We start from the raw sequence: 24,667 nt of genomic DNA, 5'->3' as shown, positions 1-24,667 counted from the left end.
AAAACATGTGTCACATGTTCCTCTAATGCAATTGATTTAACCAATAGGATCATCTACTTTTTCACATAAAACATATGAGATGAACTCACTTCATCTACTAGGAGGAGCATTTGTATAACCAAAAGTTTCTTCTATAGATTTCTGATAAACTTGATAGTGGAGATCAAATTCAATATGATAACAACAAAAAGTTTCAAACACTTTGTTTCTCCTAACCAAATATGGCTTCAATCTTTCAAATAATGTTTGCCCAATTTTTATATCGAGATTTGAACTAAAAAATAAGACATGCATTTAATGTTGTGTTATGTCCAACCAATGTTTTCTATGATGTTCATAAAGGTTAGCTCTAGCCCTATGTCTGAGAACATCTCTATTATTTGATGAAAGATGAGTATTATTCCAAAACAATATTACCAATTTGTTGATTTTATCATCAATCCTATCACAACAAGGAGCTCTACACATAATTGCCCAATTTCCTTCCAAAGTGCTATCATCCAAAACCATTCTCCTCTTAATATATTTTGATATGGTTTTTCCACTAAAACCAATATGTGATGAAATTGAAGATATTTGTCTATTCTGAGTTATACTACTACCAAGAATAGATTGCAACATAACTCTTCTTGTAGTGCTCTTATCTTTACTTCAAGCTTTCTTCCCTATAGAGCTCAACCCTTAACATTTTCAATAATATCACTTTGCATGTTAGAAAGTTTTCTCTTTTTTGATGTTGTGTCTACATCTAGCAATTTTAATGACTCTTCCAAGTTTTTCTGTAAAAGAAAACGAGCAAGTACTTGAGTTTTTCAAGTGTTTCTAAAACATCAAATTTACTTGCTATTCATTTTGCTATCTTATTCAAAGCACTTTTTTTGAAAAGACTTAACGATTTAATATCAGAAGTAATTTCAATTTATCCACATCTACTGTAAGTAAATGATCTAAATTTCTATGAGTGATATTTTTCTTTACACTTGTGGCTAGTCTTATGCGTTCATCCATACCAATTTGGGCAATTGATCCTAGTCCTTCCCCAACTTCCACTGATTCATGTCCTAAATTATCATGTCTTGGATTGTTATGTCATGGATTGTCATGTCCTGGATTGTCATGACCCAAATCTTCTTCAACATGTATTTGCTCCTCTTGTGATTGTTTGTTAAGACCTACATGCATATAAATGAATAAACTTAGAAAATTAATTATTAAATTACAAATATACATGTCCATGTGAATTTACATATGTAAATACCTTCTCTCTTTTTTGTGATAATTTGCTAAGTTTTTCTCACGATTTCTTTGCTTTGCATCAGTTGATCTATTTCTTGCAGATTTACTTTGTCTTCCTTGCTGTCGTCCCGTCTTTGATTTTCAAAATATTTTGACTTGTCTTTGGTCTTCAAAAAACTATCAAAATATTTCAAATTATCTTCAGTCTTCTTCCTTTCTCTACAAAAATAGCGAATTCCTTGAAAGATTGTTCCATATTGATTTTTAAAATGAAGGCAAAATTATTATTTTTATCAAACAAAAAAAAAATTGTGGCCAACAACAGGCTTTGAGCAAAGCCCCCTTGGACCCAAAACTGTAGCCAAGGGACTTCATTTGAAGCCCCTTGGTACCCAAAGCAACTAAGGGGCTTTGAGCAAAGCCCCATGGCACCCAACACGGTAGCCATGGGGCTTCGAGCAAATCCCCTTGGTTGCACTAGGGGCTTCGAACAAAGCCCCCTGGGCCTTCCCACACGGCCAATGCAGACTATCGAGAAATAGCCCTAGGGGCTTCAACCGAAGCCCCTAGTAAAAGGTGGTAAACCGACTTATGGGCTTCGTTTGAAGCCTCTTCACACGAAGACCCAAAAATGGGCTTCACGCAAAGTCAACTTCGCACAAAGCATCTAAAAATAAAAATTTCTCAATTTATTCTTAATTTCTGTCAAATTTTCCTTGTTTGATGGCTCAAACAAGGGCCACATAAGTTTAATTTCTAAAACTAAATTTAGAAAAGTGTTTTCCTTTCAATAAGCTTTCCAATGAATATATTTTTAGCATATATTGTGTTTATTGTGATTTTTTGTTTTTTGTTTTATTAAATATAGGTTTTTTTAATCATTTTAGAAATCTCCATTTGAAGCTTTGGAAAAATTATAAAAGTAAAGAATTATTATTTTTTAAATATGATCACCAAAGCTATGTGTGTTAGCTTTCTAGCAAGTCAATAAAAAATGCATTTCAATACATACAAATCAAGTTATATTGATCAAAAGCAACCTATGTCTAAATTATTGTTAGTGTCACTTTGTCACTAAATAAAACCTGTATTTTTTAACGAAATTGAACAAAACTAACAAAAAATTGATGTTACTATTCTAGCCTTGAAAGAATTTTGTAATTATCATATTTTGAAAAAAGTTATGTTGATCAAAGCACCCATCACTTTTTGAAAATATCAATTTTCATATTAACCACTTCTCAGAGGAGATAAAAAAATGGACTTCAAATGAAATTATTAAAAAAATTAAAACATATTGTTAGAAACTAGATAGAAAATGTTAAAAATCACTACTTTACATCATCATCAAATTATTTTAAAAATTTCAATAACATGCATTTGAAAATGAAGTATTCTTAAAAATATATATTTTAGTGTCAAACTTGGCCAAAAAGTGGAAACCATTACCATAGCCTTACCATGTCAACATCAATGTCAAGTTAGCCTGTGGACCTATATCTAAGGTTGTGTAGTCTTATGTTATCTTATAATATGTTATCTTATGATTTAGTTATAATTGTAAACTTGGGGCATGTCCCAAGTGTTTATTTAATATAATATGTCACGCTGACTTGTGGCTTGTATGGTATAAGTATAGAGTCTTGTGATGTCTAGGATAATCAGTTGTTAAGCATAGACTAACTAGGAGCATCTTGAGGGATGGTAGCTAGGAGCTAGATCTTCACATATGAGGATTAAGTTGTATTCTTCTTTGTAATGGGCATAACCGAGAAGGCCTTACATCTAAACATGTTGGATATAAATCTTATTATTCTATTATGAGAATAAGTGTTGTTTTGGATCTGAATTTTTTTTTATTGTTCATTTTCCGTTGTGTGGTTATTATTTGAGGACTTGGCCACCTCCATTGGGGGTACACCTAAACTTGCACAGTGTCAAATGGTATCAAAGCATATTTCAATCTTGTGATAGTTATGTAGTGAATTGATGGACTATAGAGCCCTAGATCTCTTTGTTGTGAATTGTTAAATCATGGTTTTGGCTCGCAATTGCAAAGAACTTGCAGATGGATCATTTTGGTTGTGAGAATTTGATGTGAGAAGATGGGGTTTTCCTTGAGTGAACAGGTCATTGAATTGGGGCAAGTTGTGAAGACGGAAAGAAAATTGTCCAGTGTGAGGTAGTTGGAGTCATGCAATCAAATAATTGATGTGAGGTAGTCACACTTTGATAGGAACCTAATGGCTAAGTTGGATCAATTTTGGGATAAATTCAATGAGAGGATTTAAGAGGTGAGGCAGTCTCGTTTGATTTGGCATCTTCCAATTGGAACGAGTGTTGTCTGAATGATTAGAAGGATTGTGCAAGGAATAAGACAGATTGTTGAAGTACATCATGACTTTGCTAAAGTTGATGAGGTATCTTTTGATTTTTATGAGCAAATGGATGGATCTGACATGGAAATTGCAGATCATCTTATTGTAGATGATGAGATCGCTAATGATGAGAGTTTCACTTATGTTGACAAGGAATTACATATTATTTGTGTTGTGGATATGGATGTTACTACTAATGTGCATTTTGATTTAAATATTGTTGATGTGGACTTGCTTGTTGCTGATATGGTTGAGGATCTACATGTTGCTACTATTGTAGATTCGAGTTTGCATGTTGTTGCTTACCTAGTTTTAGATTTTCATGATGTTGTTGACATAGATTTCATGTTTGAGGATGTTACGATTGCTAGTTGTGATTGGTTGCAAAGATTGTTTATGAAGCCTTATGATGCTTAGGTTGTTCTTGTAAGTAGGCATGTTGATTGGGTTGCTAAGATTCATATGATTTCAATGTTTTAATGGATAATTTGTTCTCTTGCCTTTAATGGATTGGAAGCCTTTGGTGAAGATGAAGTTGGGTGCAGATATTTCTTTTGGCATCACTTTTCAGTTAAGCTCGAGAGTCTAATGTTGGAGCCCTATGTCCACGAGCTAGATATTTCTTTGAAGTTGGGTGAAGATGAAGTGGGGCACACTTTTCTATTAAGCTCGAGAGTCTAATGTTGGAGCCCTATGTCCACGAGCTTAGGGTTGTGTTTGGGGCATCCCTATGTGTTAATGTTTTGTAGCTCCAATCAGATGATTTCTAGTGTGTGTGTGTGTGTGTGTGTGTGTGTGTGTGTGTGTGTGTGTGTGTGTGTGTGTATAAGAGATGTATATATATACTTAAATATATTTATATACATATCTATATTACTATTATTCATATATTTCAGGAGAGATATAATATATATATATATATTGATTGTCATTATACATGGACATGTCCCATGAAGGGACATGTTTATTCACATCTCACTTTCCATATCTAAGGTCATGCAGTCTTATGTTTTAGATTAAGGTAAAAGCAGGTTTTGAAGGGGCCCCGAAACCCTTTACATCTAAGAGAAAGATAAACCATTAAGCACAACCAGGTTATAAAAGAACCTGAAACCAGCTAAACAACTAAATCAGGTTTTACAGGGACCTGAGACCAACAGATGAGACTAGAAAAAACAACCAAAACAATACTGGAACCTGGAAAGTCAACAGACTAGAACAACAACCTGAAAAACCTCCCAAACTAGTTTCCAATGAACCAGTAATGCAACTAGTTCACCATCACAAAAAACCAGACATCATAGGGAAACAAAAGATTTTCCTTTTGAGATGAATTTTCCCTTACCCGACCGAAGGACCTTATCTAAAGGGGGGGCAGAAGAATTAGACTTCTTTCGCTTAACCGCAATCCAACTGTCCTCAATCTTCGCAGCCTCAGCAACCCAAGCCTTAGAAAACAAAGACCCAAGAAACCCAAGGGAAGCAGAAGCTACAACAACCTCCGTGAGAGAATCAGACGACATCTGACCCCTAAGAGGGACATTAGAACCAGGAGTAGAGACCAGAGCATCCACCTCCACCATCGGCTCGGAAAGAATGCAAACCTCAACCACAGAATCCTCAGCAGCATCCACGGAAAGTTCCACCAGAGCATCCTCCTCAGCCACCGGCTCAGAGCTAACCTCAGCCTCAAAATCCTCAGGAGCAACCAAGGAATGTTTCACCGTGTAGTGCTCAGAGGAGGCCTTTGACCACCAAGAAGGTGGTTGCCTAGATTTGGAATTCCCAGCAACACAACGAGCAGCAACATGACCCGTCAAGTGGCATTTCCTGCATCAAAAAGGGATACCCTCAAAATCCAACAATTGTGTCCAAGAACCCCTTGAGGAATCCAAGCAAATTGCCTCAAGAAGGCCCTTAGAAACATCCAAGTCTACAAGAAAGCAAGTCATGCAGTCTTATGTTATCTTATGAGTTAGTTATGATTGTAAACATGGGACCTATCCTAAGTGTTTATTAAATATAATATACTAGGCTGACTTGTGCCTTGTATAGTATAAGTATAGAGTCTTGTGATGTCTAGGGTAATCGGATGTTAAGCATGGAGAAGCTAGGAGCATCTTGAGGGATGATAGCTAGGAAATAGATCTTTACATATGAGGATTAAGTTGTATTATTCTTTGTAATGGTTGTAACCAAGAAAGCATTATAGATTAGTATGTTGGATGTAAATCTAGTGATTCTATTATGAGAATAAGTGTCATTTTGGATCTAAATATTTGTGTTATTGTTCATTTTCTATTTTGTGGTTATTTATTGGGGGCTTGGTCAACTCCATTGGGGGTACACCTGGCCTTGCACTACGTCAATCCAAATAAACAACATCCACTACACATTTCACAAGGTATGTAATAATAAATACAAGTACAAAACAATACAATACATCATCTTGTAGGATCTCAATATAATTAATACATAAATACATAAACTGAATATAATGTCTCCAAGATATGAGAATAAGAATGATAATGGTACAATTGCATCAATAGAACATCCAATGTCAGTGCCAATTTGTGGGGGAACTCAAATGGTAAGAAGTCATTGCCTCTCAACCTCATGGTAACCTAGTCAGGCATGACACCCACCGTGCAGAGGAGATAATAATGTATGATTTGCACAAAGATATCAAATCACTAAAGAAAATACTAGGCAAAGAATCGTGATAGCTCAATCTGCCTCAAGGGTACACAACTACTGAGAAAGAAAAGATAACCAAAGTCAAAATGACAATCGACCAATAACAACATCACATACCAAAGTCAAATTTTAGATACCAAGTACAAAACAATTATCAAAACCAAAGAGATACAACTACTAAACAAATAACAACTCCCAAATCAAATGTCCAAAACTCAAAAGAATAACAACCAATGGATAATTGCTAATCATCAATAAAAGTAAAACATCAACAATTAATACACCACCATAAGCAATACAAAATCTACAGGGGAGATTTAGGCTACAGAATAGGGTGTGTCAACACATGGTCAAACTACTTGAGTTACTCTAGACTGGTCTCTCACTAGACCCAAGACCCTCAAGCATTAAGTTACCCTGGACTAGTCACTCTGGACCCAAGACCCTCAACATGTCACTTGAAACCAGAAATATCCTCTAATGAAGACAAGGAACACTAGTCGTATTGAAAGCATTGAATGATTTCTTCATTGGATGTTGAAGGAAATTGTTAAGACATAATGTTTTAGTTTAAAATCATCATAGGATAATTCAAAAGTATTATAGATAATTGTGAATGTGTTGTAAGAATATTTGACCATGTCAATTTACAAGTTTTTGCTATTTCTGGCTTGTGTTGATAGATTGTGATTTAAATTTTTTATTTTGAAGATGATATTTTGTAAAAATACTATGAAGATCAAACACAAAAATAATTGTTTTCAATGTTTCAGCTAGATCTCTAACAATAAGTATATGTTCTTTTGGTTTTTCATTGGTTTGAAAAACAAGACATTTCATGTACCTACCTAAGGTTAATTTTGTCTCTTATCATGCCTCTAAAGCATTGGTGACTATTTTAGAGGGATTTATTCAAATAATCTATTAAATGGTACTCAATTCTACCTCTTAATTAAGAGAGATCTCCACCAATACTAGGGAGGTTTCACACAATCCCTTATGAGACTACTAGAGGAAGGTCATTTGTTGAACAACTTTTGCCATCTTACAGCCTATTAAGGATGTGAGTGTCTCATCTTTTAGTGGATTGGAGCAATTGTAGATAAGGAAATCTTGTATTCCACTTAAGATTGGTTCTCTCACGACTCTTCTATAGTCCTTGGGAGACACGCATTAGCATGGGTATATTTGATATAGCTTGTGCATTAAAAGCATAAAATTAAAAAATGCAAGTAGGTCTAAGAATTTGATTCCCTCAATGAGGAAAGTGCATATCCCTATTATTCCAAATTTCCAAGCACAATAGATAGTTTTAATTCCTTTCCAAACCACTAAACTAATCGATGCTCAGATAGGTTTGGGAATTTGATTTTGTCAAAGAGGAAATATCATATTCTTACTATTGTTTATAACAAACAAATTTGTCTTTCTTTAATGTGTTTGTAAATTTCCAAGAAATTTATTCATCTAATTTCCACATGTTTAGGAATTTGATTTCTTCAAAGAGGAAAGAGCATATCGCTAATGTGTATTTTGGAATTCAAAAGTACTTTCTACTTAATGCTAGAGTGTCCAAGTGGAATTGCAAGCTATGGATCTAGATCTTACCTTTTGCATAGGTAGTTGTGGCTAGGCCCAATTTTTCGATTTTTACTTTGTAATTTTGCTTACCTAGCAATCGCTCCTATTCGTAAGCACCCCCCTTTCACACACATTAGCCCAATACACTTCAAGGAAAAGTTGTTGAAATAAAATCCAAAAACAAATAAAACTAGGCTATAGAGTAAATATATCCAATTTACATATGGATATTTCGAGTTATATGCAACGATGACCTTAATTGAATGGTCTATTGCATTTTATTCTTCAACTGTGCTCTCAAGTAGCAAACCATTATTTAATTTATCCTCGTACCTTTACAAATGTTTTTCTCTCCTCCTTATAATGGCCTAGCATCTTTGACTTCAATTTTTGCACCTTCTTAAGACTTGTCATCTGCAAAGAAAATCAAATTCACCATCAGATGAAGCAATTTTTTAAAATTTACAAAATTCAACTAGAATTGATATTACAATATTTAAATGTTCATTGTAATAACTTGCAAGTGTATTATTTAGAATATTAAAGGTACTATCAAAAAATTAGAATGTGTTGTGAGATAGGAGAAATATGCTAAAATATTTTCTAATGCCGAATTGAATAGACAAACAGAGAAAGATAAAGGAATTTTATTTGGATGCACCAAAGAAAATGCAAATGTGTTATGAAGCTTCGATAAAAGCATTGTGAGGCATTGTGGAATAATTAGAACACGCCACAGAAAATTTCAAATGCACAAAAAGTAAATCCAAAAGTGTTGTTAGGCCTACAAATCATAAATTTCTTGTAAAATATTAAAGTAAAACTTTGATTCTAAGATCAAATTACGTAAATTTGAGGCCTAGAGCCCCATTGTGGGCATGACTTTGTATACAAATTAATGTACCTTCATGAAACATTACATTTAACAATCAATTTGACATAAAAAGGATGAACAAAAGATGCAAATATCAAATTGAGAGCTTCAAATGGATTCCTAAGCAAAATGATTAATTGTGCTCTTAGATCTACACACTTAGCAACAACTTCTAGAATGAAATTTTATTGATTTGACATGATTCTATATGATAGTTGAAGCTAAAATGCGCATTTATGCTACTCAAACTCAAAATTATGCTAGAATGTTATGCAATTAAAGTGCCAATAGTTATGGTGCTAATGATAATGAATGATTATGTTGTAAATAGCCTACTATTTATAGATGTTCCCAAGGTTTAGCAGTAGGGTCAAGGTTAAGTAAATTAATCATGGTTGAGTAACTTCCATTTAAATTATTTCAAATAAGGGGACGACCATTTAAATTCAATGATAAGGATTGCAAAGCTAATTTGAGTGGATGAGATTGCAAAGATTTTGTTGATCCATGTAAGAAATGTCCTTAATTCCCCTTGGTTGATCAAGTTCTTGCCCTATGTGGTTGGTAAGAGAAATGAGGATTTATTAATTCATTCAATTGATTTATTTTAGCCAAGGTTACCCATGGAATGGGTTGGAATTTATATTTCATTGATTAAGTGAACTATGTAATTAATTAAAAGAAAAAAAAACATAATTACTTAATACCTTTGATTCGATTTAATTCCTTTTGCTTCAATAATCAATTTATCTAAATTTTGCTCATAATGATTGAACATTTGATTAGTTTGATCATTTTGATTTGATTTACTTGATTAAATGTCCTTGAATCTATTTACCTTGATTTAATTATTAATAATTTGAATGTCCTGATTAAATCTTCCTACCAATTTTAGGGTGTCTATAGACACTCACATTAAACATTAATAAATATATTTAAAACAAATACAAAACTATTGCTTATGATTGAAGTCTTCAAGGCTAATTAATCAATAAGCTTGCTAAAAAAAATTATAAGACTCTAACCATCCCAATGAAGAAAAATGATTGCAAATAATATAGCTTGATAATTATGCATAGATCATATAATTTCATCATTCTAGTAATTGTAATTATCTCTCAACACTTGTATTCTTAGAGAGAGAAAATATCATAAAGATAAAGACACATATGCATACACCTAACTCCCTTATCTTTATTTCCATCAAATAATCTCAACAACAATTTGTTTCTCAAAAAAAAAAGGATCATGTGAGACATCATTGTATAAGAAAAAGGCCAAAACTAAAGAATAATTGATGGATTGATAAAAGAATTAAATGAAAACAACATTTATTAGAAAGGAAGTAAAGAATTGGCAATATTGAAGACTCAATGGTATAAATGAATCAGTGACAACCAAGGATAAATCACTCTAGTAAATGAACCATTGGCACTTCATTTTCTCTAAAATAATGATAAACTCTACCAAAACATAGAATATCTTGAGAGCTTAGAAGATATTTAAATATTTTCACAACTCAAGCCCAAATAAAATCATCAGAAAAAGTATGTTTAACTATCAAACCAAGTCTAGAAATAAACAAAAGAAACACCCTTATTTGTTGTTATCCATCTCGCTTTTATACTATGTTAATATTTTTGGCCCAAAATTAAGATAAACAAAAATAGACAAAATAAAGAAAATTAATACACAAAGATGCAACAGTTTATTCTGGGAAAATCCTCAAACTTGAGGGGAAACCCTAGTCACACTAAAAATATATCTCTTTTATTAAATAGTAGAGGTATGGGTACAATACTTTTAACTAAATGCAACACTCATCACACAAATAAATCTATATATCTTGAATTGAGAGAATATTCATATCATAATCTAAAGTTTCTTCATATACCAAATGGGAGTCTCTTCACATTTCCAAACATATGTCTCTTCACATGTGCATCTTTTCAAACTTTCAAACACATGTCTCTATGCATTTCACATGTCTCTTGATAGAAAGAACAACAAATGAATCTCAAGAAGCCATGACACATCATCAGGTAGATATTCTCTCTCTTAGCTATAAAACTTCAAAATAAATCAATTTCAATGCGGTTTCCCTTTTCTAATCAGTGTTGTACTTATGATGAGGAGTGGGAGAATGTAATGGAGTACTTTTATAATGGTTAACATTATTCATTATCCCCCTTACCAATTGGTTAAAATTACTTTCTCAAGTATATTTATGCTCTTAGTATTTTTTCAAAACCTTTAGACCTATGCTCACTTATCCTCTAATTGCTTCTTAGTCATATTTTCTATGTCTTTCTTGAAATACCTTCTCTTTGTTTCTTTACATAAATCCCTCTATTTCTTAGGCTTGACGAAGTAAACTATTTAAAGATTTCATTTTGGCATCAACGAGGAGGATACCAAAAAGGTCGTCAAGCCTAAATTTTTACTTAGTTAATTATATTTTGCTTGAAATTTACTAAGGCCTTTTCTTTAAATATATTTCATTCTTATCTGCCCCTCATGATATTCCATAAGACAACATTTCTTTGTGCTACTTTTCATCCAACTTTGTGTCCTCTCCCTACTCTCATGCTTTTGCATATAAGTCAACTAGGGCAATCACAATGACTCTCTATTTCTTCTCACTCTCATTTATATCTTGAAGGTCTCTAAACAAGGATAGTGCAATACCATGCTTAAGAGAGGAATGAATAGCTTTGTCCTTCCCTTGTTAATTTTCCCACATGGGGCACAAGAAGACTCAAACCCAAAACCTACCATATAAGAGGCTTGCAACTCACCATTACAATGTAGGGTCATCTCTATTTAGCATCTATTATTAATCATCATACTTTGTTAATAACCATTTAATTATATACTTCTAATTATTTAATCAAAATAAACTAATATCTCATATCAAACATGATTTAAATAAAACCACATTACTTGAATTTTGTGTTATATATACCAACTATCCATATACTAAATGATTAAACCTTCAATTCCACTACACTCATTTAGCTCATAAATATATTTAGTCCACTCCATTGTGCACACAATCAACTCATCAATTTTATTATCATGCAATTACTTGAGTCCTCCATCTATTCACTTAACTCATCCCTATAATCTATTCACCTACTCAATTGATTATTTAATGCAAATACTTAAGATTAACTTCTAAACTACATTCACTTAAGTACTTTATATTAACCCATTAAAAGTACTTAACCCATTAATTAATTTCTTAACAATCAATATGAAGTGAGTAATAATCTCATTATTTAATTAAACTTGATAAAAAAATAAAACTTATCTAAACTTGTCACATCTCTTCGTCAACTAAACCAATCTTAGACCAAAGTTATGATCCAAGATTAATCTAAGTCATCCATTTATATCCTAAAGAATCTTTTAAATTTAACCACTTGTTAATACACATATCACGAGAATCATGAGCACATCATTTTAACACCCCATTAGAGATTTTCTTGAACAAGATAAATTGTATTTTGAACTCAATTTTTAATACTTTTTTTTGTTCACTCTATTTTATTAGTCTTGTTTTGTCTATTATAAAAGTAAACATATATGAGTTTGGAGCGGAGGTCATTAATTTTCTTTTACTATTCTTTAAAAATCACTTGAAAATTTTAAAGAGATGATCAACTTGAATTCAAACTCATGTCTTTAATCTAGTATATATAGATAGGCATTTCATGCTATGATTTAAAGCTTCCACTCATAAATAACATTACTCTTTTCTTTCACCAATTTTTTATAACTAGTAATTGTGCATTTTTTGTACGTGCAACGATGATTCTAGAATGAAGAAAATTGGTCACAAATGCTAATTGAAATAGGAATAAATGATTTTCCAAAGCTTTAATAATGTGATAAAATATTGATAAAGAACCGAATGAGAAATATTGAATACAACAACAAGAACATATCAAAAGATTGACTTGAAAAATATGTTGGAAAGTATGTACTAAAATTCAATTGGAAAAGTTCACAATATGTATTTACATTTATTCGATGTGAATCATCATCTTATAAAACACAATGGAATCCTACAACTATTTAGCAGGCATGGATTCCATTAATTTAATGGTTGTTTATGTAACTAGAGATATGTTTCGAAGCCACAATCTTCGTGAACAATGAAAATCTTCTTAAGTTTTTTAAAGCCACAAAACTAAGAAACTTGTTTAAACTGTTGAAAGAAAAAAGGAAAGTTTCATTAATGGAGAACGAGTTTCATTTTTATTAAAAATATCTAAACAAAGGTTTTAACAATAGATTTGAAGTGTATTATAAAAAAATGAAAAAAAATCTAGATGGGCTAACAATTTTTCTATCAAAAATACATTTATCGCTCTCACACAAAATCAATTTACTTACATTGAGTTGACAAATTTCTTCAAGTTAAATTTGTATCTTATTTTTTACAATCTAAATACTCAACTCGTTATTTTACATTTACGAATTAAACAAATTAATTATTTTTTATTTTTTACATAAATTAATTATTTTCTATTTTTTAGATAAATTAATTATTTTCTATTTTTTGCAATACCCAAAGATATATGTTGGAAACTCCTCTCAAAACTTATCATCTCATTACCAAACTACAGCTAAAGGGACAAAAAAAGGAATTTCACATGCAATCTAAGGCTTGGGTCCCATGGAAGGGGGCTTCCTACAAAATAGAGCGGAAGCTGCTTGCTACTTTTTAGGGAATATTTTGAAGGTAGCAATCCTATGATTTATGATATTCAATATTTTAGCTCCGAAATTTAAGGAAGATGTGCATTAAAAAGGAGCTGAATTTTAAAATTCCCTCTAAAACTACATTTTGATTAAAAAACTAAATTTTAGATTATTGACAAGTGGAAAAAAACATTCCTAAGTTGGTCGGGCTATTTCCAACCCCACCCCTTTTTCACCTGCTTCCTAAAAATGAGGGGCTTCTACTTTTTAGGAGAAGATTCTGAATAATCGCATAGCACAATTATATTTTGCTCATGAGACCACCTGCTTCCTAAAAAATAGAGCTTAAGCCTCCCTCATGAAACCGCACCCTAAGAGAATCCTTACCCTCTATCCTACCAGCTCGATGATACCCAACTCCAATCGCTTCACCTATTTTGAAATTTTCTTTTTTTTAATAGTTTTAACAAGTTTCTCAATTTTGAAACTTAAAAAGGACAGACAACTTTTCTCTCAAAAATACATTTTGAAAACTTTACACAAAATCTATCAACTTAATAAATAAAATCAAATTTCCATGATCCTTTTAACTTTTAACTAATTTTTAAAAATCTATTAAATCATAGATATTTTATCATCAATATTTCAAATCAAAACACTTTTAAAATTGACTGCCACTCCTACCTCAGATATCTTTTGAGTTGTTGCTTTTTGGCCCGTGCAATGTCGGACGTGTAAACTACTTTGTATTGGCGTTGCCGCAGACATATATAAACACAGAAAAAATCATTGTCACTTTAATAAAATAAAATTAGCGATAAAGGAAACTATTGAAGTATGATTGTACCATATGTAAAATGACTTACATAAAATAAAATAACAATAATGTAGTGATAGCATAACGTGTAAATCCATAAGCAATGGATAAGTGGAGCATGATTTTCCATGTGTGAAACCGTCATTGAAGTCTTTACTTTTTGATAAAACTCCTTTGCACCCAACTTAGCAGATTCCCATGACTATACCAAAAAGATGAGATTCTGAGAGATTTCCTCCATCTAATCCTCGTGGATATGTTTGAGTATATCCTCTAACATATACGTGGACAGTAATATTTATTTGCATTTTGAACTAGGCCTTTGATTCTAGAAATTAATATGAACAAGTGCCCATGTTCATCTCATATAATTGAAAAAACAATATTTTTTCTGTACATTCTGTATTTTTGTTGTTTGGAACGTGCAAATAACTTTTTTATGAAATTGGACTTCTGAAGGACCTCATTTTAAAATAGATTGAACGCGCACTCCTCGGACTGTGATTCAGGATGTTTTAACTGTACCCAAGAGTAATTCAATAAGTTAAAACCAGTCCATTATATTGTAGTGAGGTTTATGGTCTACTGACAGATTAAATAGAATTGCATCTGCAATCCACCCATCTTTTGTTCTTCATTCTGCTAGTGACAGATTCTGATTATAAGTGTTTGCAAGGAAAGAAATCAACAGTTATTTCTATAAAAATCTGGTAGCCTGATCCAGAGCAATTTGACGGAATTCTTGGAATAGTAGATAAGATTTGATTGTAAGAAAGAATTTAGTAAAAATGATGAAGATGTGGATGCGAGGAAACCTTATTAGAGCTGCTGGAATGAAGGACTGGCCCAAGGAGACCTGCAGGATTTTTCCAAACTGTGGACCTGTTTCATTAGGTTTCAGGTATGTTGAATTTTGCTTAACATCTTTGGAATTGATACAGATTGTCTGGTTCAAACTTCATATGGGTTTTGGGCTAGGAAATCTAAATCACCATATATCTGATAAATTAGATGCATGACAATCTTTAGGATGCATGTTGAAATAAGATCAGATAATGAAATATTCTTGCCATGAATGGATCCTTTCCCCATAGACAACAATACCGAACTGATTATCTTGAAACGGATCGAGACTGGTTTATGATTTTGTAATTTCTTTTTGCGCTATTGCCTTCTGGATCTAAAGGACAGAATTTTAAGCTCAATTTGGGGTTTTCCTTTCTGTGAAGGGATACTACACTGCTAACCTTTTACATAAATTGATCCCCTATGAGGAATAGTAGAGTTTCCCTTGCTGGTTTTATACTGCAATGTAAAATGTCTGTGATCCTTCCGTGACAAGTATCATAGACTCTGAAAGCTGAAACCACTAAACAAGCATACATAATGAGATTTAACAATTTACATTGGATTATTTTTCTGTTTTGGAGTTAAATTTCACAGGGGAAAGGTAAAATATCAGAAAATCTCCCATTAACATCACCTTTTGGGTTTTTTCCCCCCTTTTTTGGTTTTGTTTTTTAGGGCAATCGCATTCCTTCACCTTTATCTCAATACCTATTTATTGCAGTTCATCGCTTTGGCTAGAAACCTAAGCAAATGCTTATACCGCATAGTACCCATATCCAAAATAGATCTAAAAAACAGCCCTTAATATTGCTAATATCCACTAATCCGTCTCAAAAATAGACCCCCTTTAATTTAGGGTTATAGGTCAATCCTTAGAAATAGACTGAGGTCAAGGGCTATGTTGGCTCGGTAATGCAAGTGATTTCATTTAATTGGAAATTTCCTCGTTTTTTCTTGATGATAACTGCATCGTCATGGAAAGAAGCTTTTAGGGATCAAGAAAAACCCTAAGATGAGTAGTGATGGTACAGAGAAACTAGAAATTTGGATCATAAATGATGAGCGCTGGATTACACTTATCTCAGGGAAGCACAGGATCAAACCCTAATGGCCTCATTTGGCCTGTAATGCACAAAATTTAATGATTTATACATTAACTTTGGAGTACTCAATTTGTACAGGAAATTTGTGTCGGAATCTAGCTATGGAAAAAATGAAGATCAAATCGGCAGCGTAGATAAAGTACCTGATGATGCAATGGAGCCTGATTCGAAGAAATGGTGGATGCCACATCCACAAACAGGAGTGTTTGGTCCCGCAGTCAATGAAGGGGTAGCAAATGGGGATTCTCGGCAGACGGAAAATATGGATGTTTCATCTGTCCTTGACCAACAGGCGTGGTTCAGGCCCGCTGAAGATGTACAGAAACAGCCTTTAAATTACTAGTTTTACTGTTTGAAGAGTAGAGATGGCTCCGGAATTTAGAATATAGTATGGTTTATTTGTCTGGTTTGCATTTCTGTAATTAGAAAAGCTGCACTTCAAATTGAACACCCCTCTTGTACAAAGGGATATTTTAAGAAATGAAAACTTAGTAGTTATTGAAATATTATAAATAGATTTTAGAATGTATGGTGAATTTTTTGAGTTTATTTTTTTTAAACAATTCAGAGATTGAATTTTGCTGATAATATAAAAATGTTATGATGATTTGTTGTCTACATTTATCAATAAATGAATTTTAAGGAGAGATGTTTGAAATAGGTTAATTATTCAAAAATATTCAAAAAAAAATTAATAATTGGAAATCAATTTATTATATATAGATATGAGTCATAATAAGTCTATTAATTATAAGTGAGTTATATATAGATATGACTCATAATAAGTCTATTAATTATAAGTGAGTTATTAATTTCTAAAGAATCTAAAATTAACTAAATTTAGAAGATAAAACAATTTAAAATAGATAAATGACAATATATGAATCCTTACAAAATTCTTTGGTTGTACTTTTCATATGGACATGATGTGAGAATAATTTTTTATAAAGTATAGTGGATATTTGGAAGAAAAATAAATGCACACTAAATATAAATCTTAGACTAACTAAGTAGACACAACTTAATTGGAGTTGTCCATGATTGAAATAAGTATCATGTAAGGTTTGTTAGGTTTAAACCACAGACAGAAATAACAATTGCATGCAAATATAAACAATATCAGAAAATAATAGATCACACAAAAAAGAATACAAGACACCAAAATTTAACATGGTTCACCCAACCCCTGGGCTGCGTCCACCAAACAGCAAGTCCAATATTATTACGATCTAGTGATTACAACCTGATTACAATCTGTAATCCCTTATAGCTCAATACTGCCATAAGAACCAATTTTTGCATCACAACAATGAAATAATCTCTAACCCTAAACCCTTGTATACAAGTATTTTTACTGCTTCAAGGTTATAATTAATAATAACATGTCGGCCCAAAATCCTAATAAAATAAGGTCAAGCCCCAAAGAATTTATGAAGTATGTACAGTAATTTCCTGATTAGTCACCATAAACTAACAATCTCCCACTTGGGGACTGATCAAACTCCACACTAGACAACAATCTCCCACTTGGAGATTGATCCTATAGCTATGTCGCTACTCCATGAGGCTCCCACTGGATCAAACCACCCTAGATTCTATTGTTCTTTTATTCATGTTCAGTCTAGAAAACCAACCAAAGTTGAAGAGGAGTTCAGCTTCTCCCTTGTCACTACCTTTGTAAACATATCTGTTGGATTGTCATATGTATGTATCTTGTCCAGCTTTAACTGTCCATCATCTAAAACTGACCAAATAAAATGGCACCGCAATGGTATGTGTTTAGTCTTTGAATGCAGAGTTGAATTCTTTGCAAGATGAATGGCACTCTAACTATTTGTAAACAAATAATTATCCTTTTAAGGGTGTCTCAATTCTTCCAAGAAGAACTGAAGCCATATCATCTCCTTTGTTGCTTCTGTAGCAGCAACATACTCTGCCTCTGTAGTGGATAAAGCATTAACCTTCTATAACCTAGAAACCTAGCTCACGGTTGCCCCACCAACAGTAAAGACATAACCTATAGTACTCTGCCTAATATCAATATCCCCTGCCAAATCTGAGTCAACATAGCCCTGTAAATTAGTAGTAGAACCCCCAAAGTGTAAACACTTATTGGATGTTCCTCTCAAATATCTAAGGATCCATTTGATTGCATTCCAATGCTCAATTCCTGGATGACTCATATACCTGCTAACAACTCCCACTGCATGTGCAATATCTAGCCTTGTACATACCATAGCATTCATCAAGCTTCGTACAGCTGAATCATAGGGTACCTTTGACATCTCCTCCTCTTCTTGTGCCTTGGGACACATCTCCTTAGTCAACTTCAAATGACTAGGTAAAGGTGTGCAGACAGGTTAAGCATTCTCCATAGAGAAACGTCGCAACACCTTCTTAACATAATCAACCTAAGACAACGTCAATTTATTGTTCTTCCTATTTTTGCAAATCTTCATACCAAGAATTTTTTTTGCTGCCCCCAAATCCTTCATAGCAAATGCATGTGTTAACTGACATTTCAGCCCCTTAATCTGATTCATGTTAGACCCAGCTACAAGCATATCATCAACATATAAACATAAAATAATGTAGCTATCAGCATCCAACATCTTAAAGTAAACACAATGATCTAAATGACACCATGCTCATGCATAAAACTATCAAATTTTAGATACCATTGTCGAGGTGTTTGCTTCAAGTCATATAAACTTTTCTTCAATTTGCACACTAAGTACTCCTTACCTTTGACCACAAATCCCTATGGCTGAGCCATATATATCCTCTTCATGAATCCAAATTGCCATAAAGGAAGGTTGTTTTAACATCAAGTTGCTCTAAATGCAAATCTTTAGTACAACCACAATACTTAAAATAGTACAGATAGAAGTCATCTTAACAACAAGAGAAAATATCTCATCAAAATCAATGCTCTTTTTTTGTGTAAATCCTTTTACAACTAACCTGGCTTTAAATCTTTTCTTACCTCCATCCTCTTCTTTTAACCTGTAAACCCACTTATTCTATAAAGCCCTTTTACCTTCAAGCAATTTGCATAAATCTAATGTCTTATTTTTTAGCAAAGAGTCAATTTCTTCTTTCATTGCAAACTCCCACTGAATCTTAGTATCCACCCAACTTCATCATAACATTCAGGTTCACCAACATCTGTTAGTAAAATCGAATACAACGAGGAAGAAAATCTTTTTAGAGGTCTAATTTGCCTTGTTGATCTAATATTCACTAGTGTGTGTGATATTTGTTGTTGCGATTGTTGCACATCGTGAGGAATGGTTGAAACATCATCTATTAGAGTATCATCTAGCATTACATAATCATCTTCTTTCTTCTCATGTTGCTACAATAGATCTTTGTACAACACTTTCTCATTGAATATGACATCCTTACTTCTTACAATTTTATGATTTTCAAAATCTCAAAGCCTATAACCAAATTCATTAATGCCATATCCAAAAAATACATATTTCTTTGACTTAGCTTCCAGCTTGGTTCTCTTTTCAGAATCTATATGAGCATATGCTTCGCAATTGAAGGTTTTGAGAAAAGAATAACTCACCTTCTTACCAGTCCATGCTTCTTTTAGAATACCACAATCGAAAGGAGTAGGGGGACCTCTATTAATCAAATATACAACATTATTGATAGCGTCTTCCCACATGTGTAAGGGCAATACAACATGTAACCTCATGCTTCTTGCACGCTCCATTATAGTTCTATTCATGCGTTCAACCACTCCATTTTCTTGTGGAGTCCTTGGAACAGGTTTTTGTCTATGAATACCATTAGTGGAGCAATAATCTTCAAATTCATGACTGCAATACTCACCACCATTATCAGATCTAAAACATTTTAATTTCTTACCAGTCTCCTTTTCAGCCAAGCATTTCCATTTCTTGAAAGTTTGAAATACATCAGATTTATGTCTAAGGAAATAAATCCATACTTTTCTAGTTGCATCATCAATAAAGGTAACATAATAATGAAAACCACCAAGGGAAGATACTTGAGCCAATCTTCATACATCGGTATGCACAAGCATTAATTTCTCCTTTTTATTTTCCTTCCTAATCTTTACAAAACTCACTCTCTTTTGCTTTCCATACACACAACTTTCACAAAAAATCATATTAATACATTTTAGACCTAGTAAAACTTTCTTTGAATGAAGTACTTTCATACTTTTCTCACCCATGTGTCCAAGTTTGTTGTGCCACAGCGCTGAATTAGAATTTACATCAGCTATTTGTTCTCCCTGCTCAACTGCAACAATTGTTCCTGAACATTCATTTTTCTTTTAAACAATTAAAGTAGAAGGAACAATATGACCTGTACAAAGATATAAGGTATCTACTTTCACACCTTTTGCTACTACAATGGAACCTTTTGAAACCTTCCAATCTTTATCATTAAAAGTAACTACACAACCCTCATCACTGAGTTGCCCTATTGAAATTAAATTCCTACTCAACCTTGGAACATGTCTTACCTCATGTAGTAGCCAATGATTCCCATTCTACAACTTAATCTTAACTTTTCCCTTTCCAACAATTTGACAGGGTTCATTATCCTCCAAATAAACAAGTTCAAAATCCCCTTGGACATAATCAATGAAATAACCTCTATGAGGTGTAGCATGAAATGAAGCACTAGAATCTAAACACCATGAATTGTCAACACTTTCTGAAGATAGAAGCAAAGCATCCTGATGAAGGTACACACTGATACCACTGACGAAGGTACGCTTTGATACCACTAACAAAGGGCCACACCACCCTTACTAACTCATGACAAAGAATGCAACAAGATCTCTCAAGATCCAATCCAAGCCTAAACTAGTCCAGATCCACACTCTAGTAGAAACCTCCAAGATCTCAACTTGTGCTCGCAAGCCACTAAGCAATCTCCTTGTTTCTAAACCGCAGTCACTAGTTCTTCTCCAACTTTATCCAAGATCCAAGTGTAAACTGCCTCACATTCGGCGCTCTGTCTACACACTCACAACTCCATCACAATCCTGCTATAAACTGCCTCACATTCGGCGCTCTGTCCACAGACTCAGGAAAACTCACTCTTCACTTCCTCTTTCTCTTTCACACCTTGAAGACTTCACACCTTCCAACTTTCCTTCCAATGCTTCTCCTTCTCAAGCTTCCACTTCTCAAGCTACTCCTGGAGCTTCCACTTCTCAAGCTTCTCCAAGCTTCTATTCCTTGAGCTCCTTCTTGAGCTTCCACTTCTCAAGCTACTCCTTGAGCTTCTACTCCTCAAGCTTCCCCTTGAGCTTCATTTAGAAATGCTCATATGCCTTGCTTAAATAGGCACTTACCACCCCATGCATGACTTATCCACAACCCTCTAGAATTCCTCCACAACCTTCTACAACTTCCACAACCTTCTACAACTTCCAAAACTTTCTACAATATTCATAACTTTCTAGAATTCTACCCACTCACCTCGATAAATGGAATGACAACCATTTATTTTTTTTATTTTTTTCTATTATGCCACCTATGCACCTCGAAAATAGAAATCACCTTTTCCTTTCTTTTCTCCTTTTTCCCTTTTTTTATTTTTTTATTATTTCTCCTCTAATTTTCGTCACTTTCTCTCTCCTCCACAATTTTTTTTTTTTTTTTTTCAATTTTTTTTTTTTTTCCATGCAAGATGCTCCTGCATCAGACTCCCCTGGTAAATAGAAAAGTGTGTCCCACACTTTGATTCCAAAAGAAATATCTACCACCATCTTCATCTTCACCAAAGGCTTCCACCTCAATAGGGACAACAAAACCACCATGCAAATCTTCCAAATCTGCATTACTCTATCAAACACTCGAATCTCAACCATCTAATCAGCATGCTCACCCTCAGAAACAAACTGAACATAATGCTTCATTACCAAACTTCCATTCACATCAACAACTAGTGAATCCATACCAGCAATAACAAGCTCTACATCAGCATCAACATGTAGATCTCCATCAACACATTCCACACTCACAACATCATCAACCTCATTGCTCACAACAAGATGCTCTGCAACATACAAGTCACCACCAACAACAACTGGTTCATCCACAACCGAGTGCTCCACAATCTCCATGTCAGACTCAACCAACTGATCATGAAAACCAACCTCTGTCCCAACATCAACAACATTAGGAATATCTTCAGTAACAACCTCTAGTTGCTTTGCAGGTTCTGCATCAGACTCCACAAATTGATTAGCAAAACCATCCTCTTCCACCTTGACCTTCTTAGCTTTAGCATCCAACCGAGCAAACATCTTAGAAAAATTCCTCTCCACTATATCATGGATTTTTGCAATCATCTTAGGGTCCAATCCTCTTGGAGCCATCTTCCAAGATCTTCGTAAACCCTCTACAACAAATCCTTCCTACGCTCCTTATGACAACCAAATTGTTTGCAATTCAGATCGCAACCTGCCACCTCGCACGAACAATCAGGAACCACATCAGAAGTCTAAGACAACGAATTTGCAATCCACAAGCTCTGATAAACTTTGCCCAACCAAGGTCCTGGTACAAACTGCCTCACACTTTGGCGATCTGCTTGTACACTCAAGATCTCCTGCTCTGATACCACTTGATGAAGGTACACACTGATACCACTGACGAAGGTACGCTTTGATACCACTGACAAAGGGCCACACCACCCTTACTAACTCATGACAAAGAATGCAACAAGATCTCTCAAGATCCAATCCAAGCCTAAACTAGTCCAGATCCACACTCTGGTAGAAACCTCCAAGATCTCAACTTGTGCTCGCAAGCCACTAAGCAATCTCCTTGTTTCTAAACCGCAGTCACTAGTTCTTCTCCAACTTTATCCAAGATCCAAGTGTAAACTGCCTCACATTCGGCGCTCTGTCTACACACTCACAACTCCATCACAATCCTGCTATAAACTGCCTCACATTCGGCGCTCTATCCACAGACTCAGGAAAACTCACTCTTCACTTCCTCTTTCTCTTTCACACCTTGAAGACTTCACACCTTCCAAATTTCCTTCCAATGCTTCTCCTTCTCAAGCTTCCACTTCTCAAGCTACTCCTAGAGCTTCCACTTCTCAAGCTTTTCCAAGCTTCTATTCCTTGAGCTCCTTCTTGAGCTTCCACTTCTCAAGCTACTCCTTGAGCTTCTACTCCTCAAGCTTCTACTCCTCAAGCTTCCCCTTGAGCTTCATTTAGAAATGCTCATATGCCTTGCTTAAATAGGCAGTTACCACCCCATGTATGACTTATCCACAACCCTCTAGAATTCCTCAACAACCTTCTACAACTTCCACAACCTTCTACAACTTCCAAAACTTTCTACAATATTCATAACTTTCTAGAATTCTACCCACTCACTTCGATAAATGGAATGACAACCATTTATTTTTTTATTTTTTTCTATTATGCCACCTATGCACCTCGAAAATAGAAATCACCTTTTCCTTTCTTTTCTCCTTTTTCCCTTTTTTTTATTTTTTTATTATTTCTCCTCTAATTTTCGTCACTTTCTCTCTCCTCCACAATTTTTTTTTTTTTCTTCCATGCAAGATGCTCCTACATCACATCCTCTTCATATTTGTTACTTACCACATTTGCCTCATTGTCTCCATCTGGTTTATCTCCTTCATTTTTCTTTTGAGTCCAATAATCTTTCTTTATATGCCCTAGTTTCCCATAGTACCAGCAGTTGTTTGGTCCTCTCGATTAAGACCTCCTCCCCTTTGACTATCCTCTTGATTTTCCATGGTTTTTGGAATTACTTCCTCTCTTAGTCGTTCTACCTTGACTTTATGCATTCAAAGCACTTCCTGATGTAGATCCACCTAAGGTTTTCCTATGAGTTTCCTCACTCAAAATAACACCGATCACATCATCATATTTTAAGGTACTAGATCTAGGAACAAAATTACTCACAACCATTACCAAGCCATTCCAACTTTCAGGCAAAGAACACAAAATCAAAAGAAACCTAATTTCTTCATTAAAATTGATACCCACAGAAGATATCTGACTAGTAATAGTATTAAACTCATTTAAATGATTTGCAACAGATCCACCTTCTACCATTTTCATATTAAATAAATGCTTCATGAGAAATACCTTGTTTGGAGTGGAGGGCTTTTCATACAATTTCGCTAGGGTTTGCATCAACTCTTCTGTCGTCTTTGCTTTTGTAATATTAAATACCACCGATGGTGACAGGCATAATCGAATGCTTCCAAGTGTCTTTTTGTCCAAAAGATCCTAGTCATCATTTGACATAGATCCTTGATTCTTTGTTTTTCCTTCCAACGGCTTCCATAAATCCTTTTGATAAAGATAGTCTTCCATTTGCATCTTCCATAACTAAAAGTTTTGCCCATTAAACCCATCAACCCTTAGCTTACC

The 24,667-nt window shown here is 33.9% G+C and overlaps 1 protein-coding gene and 1 long non-coding RNA gene across 6 annotated transcripts; one reads left to right on the top strand and one right to left on the bottom strand.

Moving 5' to 3' along the window:
- Window positions 1-1,362: 1,362 nt before the first annotated feature.
- Window positions 1,363-16,530, bottom strand: LOC149556526 (uncharacterized). Of its 5 annotated transcripts, none has more exons than XR_016364711.1 (4): window positions 16,389-16,530; window positions 14,161-14,215; window positions 8,226-8,306; window positions 1,363-1,413 (listed from the first exon to the last, which is right to left on the bottom strand). It is a non-coding gene; the product is annotated as an uncharacterized LOC149556526 (long non-coding RNA). The 5 variants fall into 5 exon arrangements; XR_016364710.1 differs by having other exon boundaries at window positions 14,161-14,218; window positions 16,389-16,528; XR_016364713.1 differs by lacking the exon at window positions 1,363-1,413 and adding an exon at window positions 7,894-8,013.
- On the top strand, window positions 14,525-16,758 carry LOC149556525 (late embryogenesis abundant protein At5g17165-like). Its single transcript, XM_089830833.1, has 2 exons — window positions 14,525-15,194; window positions 16,324-16,758. The coding sequence occupies exons 1-2, from the start codon at window positions 15,082-15,084 to the stop codon at window positions 16,586-16,588; spliced, it is 378 nt and encodes a 125-aa protein (XP_089686959.1). The 5' UTR covers window positions 14,525-15,081; the 3' UTR covers window positions 16,589-16,758.
- Window positions 16,759-24,667: the final 7,909 nt, after the last annotated feature.

The sequence above is a fragment of the Cupressus sempervirens genome, chromosome 5 (genome assembly GCF_028749045.1).
Source record: "Cupressus sempervirens isolate cs-2001-9-10 chromosome 5, ASM2874904v1, whole genome shotgun sequence".
Taxonomy (NCBI): domain Eukaryota; kingdom Viridiplantae; phylum Streptophyta; class Pinopsida; order Cupressales; family Cupressaceae; genus Cupressus; species Cupressus sempervirens.
This window is presented reverse-complemented; position numbering and strand designations above follow the sequence as displayed.

Excerpts from the sequence above, each read along its gene's own strand:
- LOC149556525 (XM_089830833.1), top strand. The coding sequence starts at position 15,082 with ATGATGAAGATGTGGATGCGAGGAAACCTTATTAGAGCTGCTGGAATG. Across the intron at positions 15,195-16,323 it reads CCTGTTTCATTAGGTTTCAG|GAAATTTGTGTCGGAATCTA; the intron begins GTATGTTGAATT and ends CAATTTGTACAG.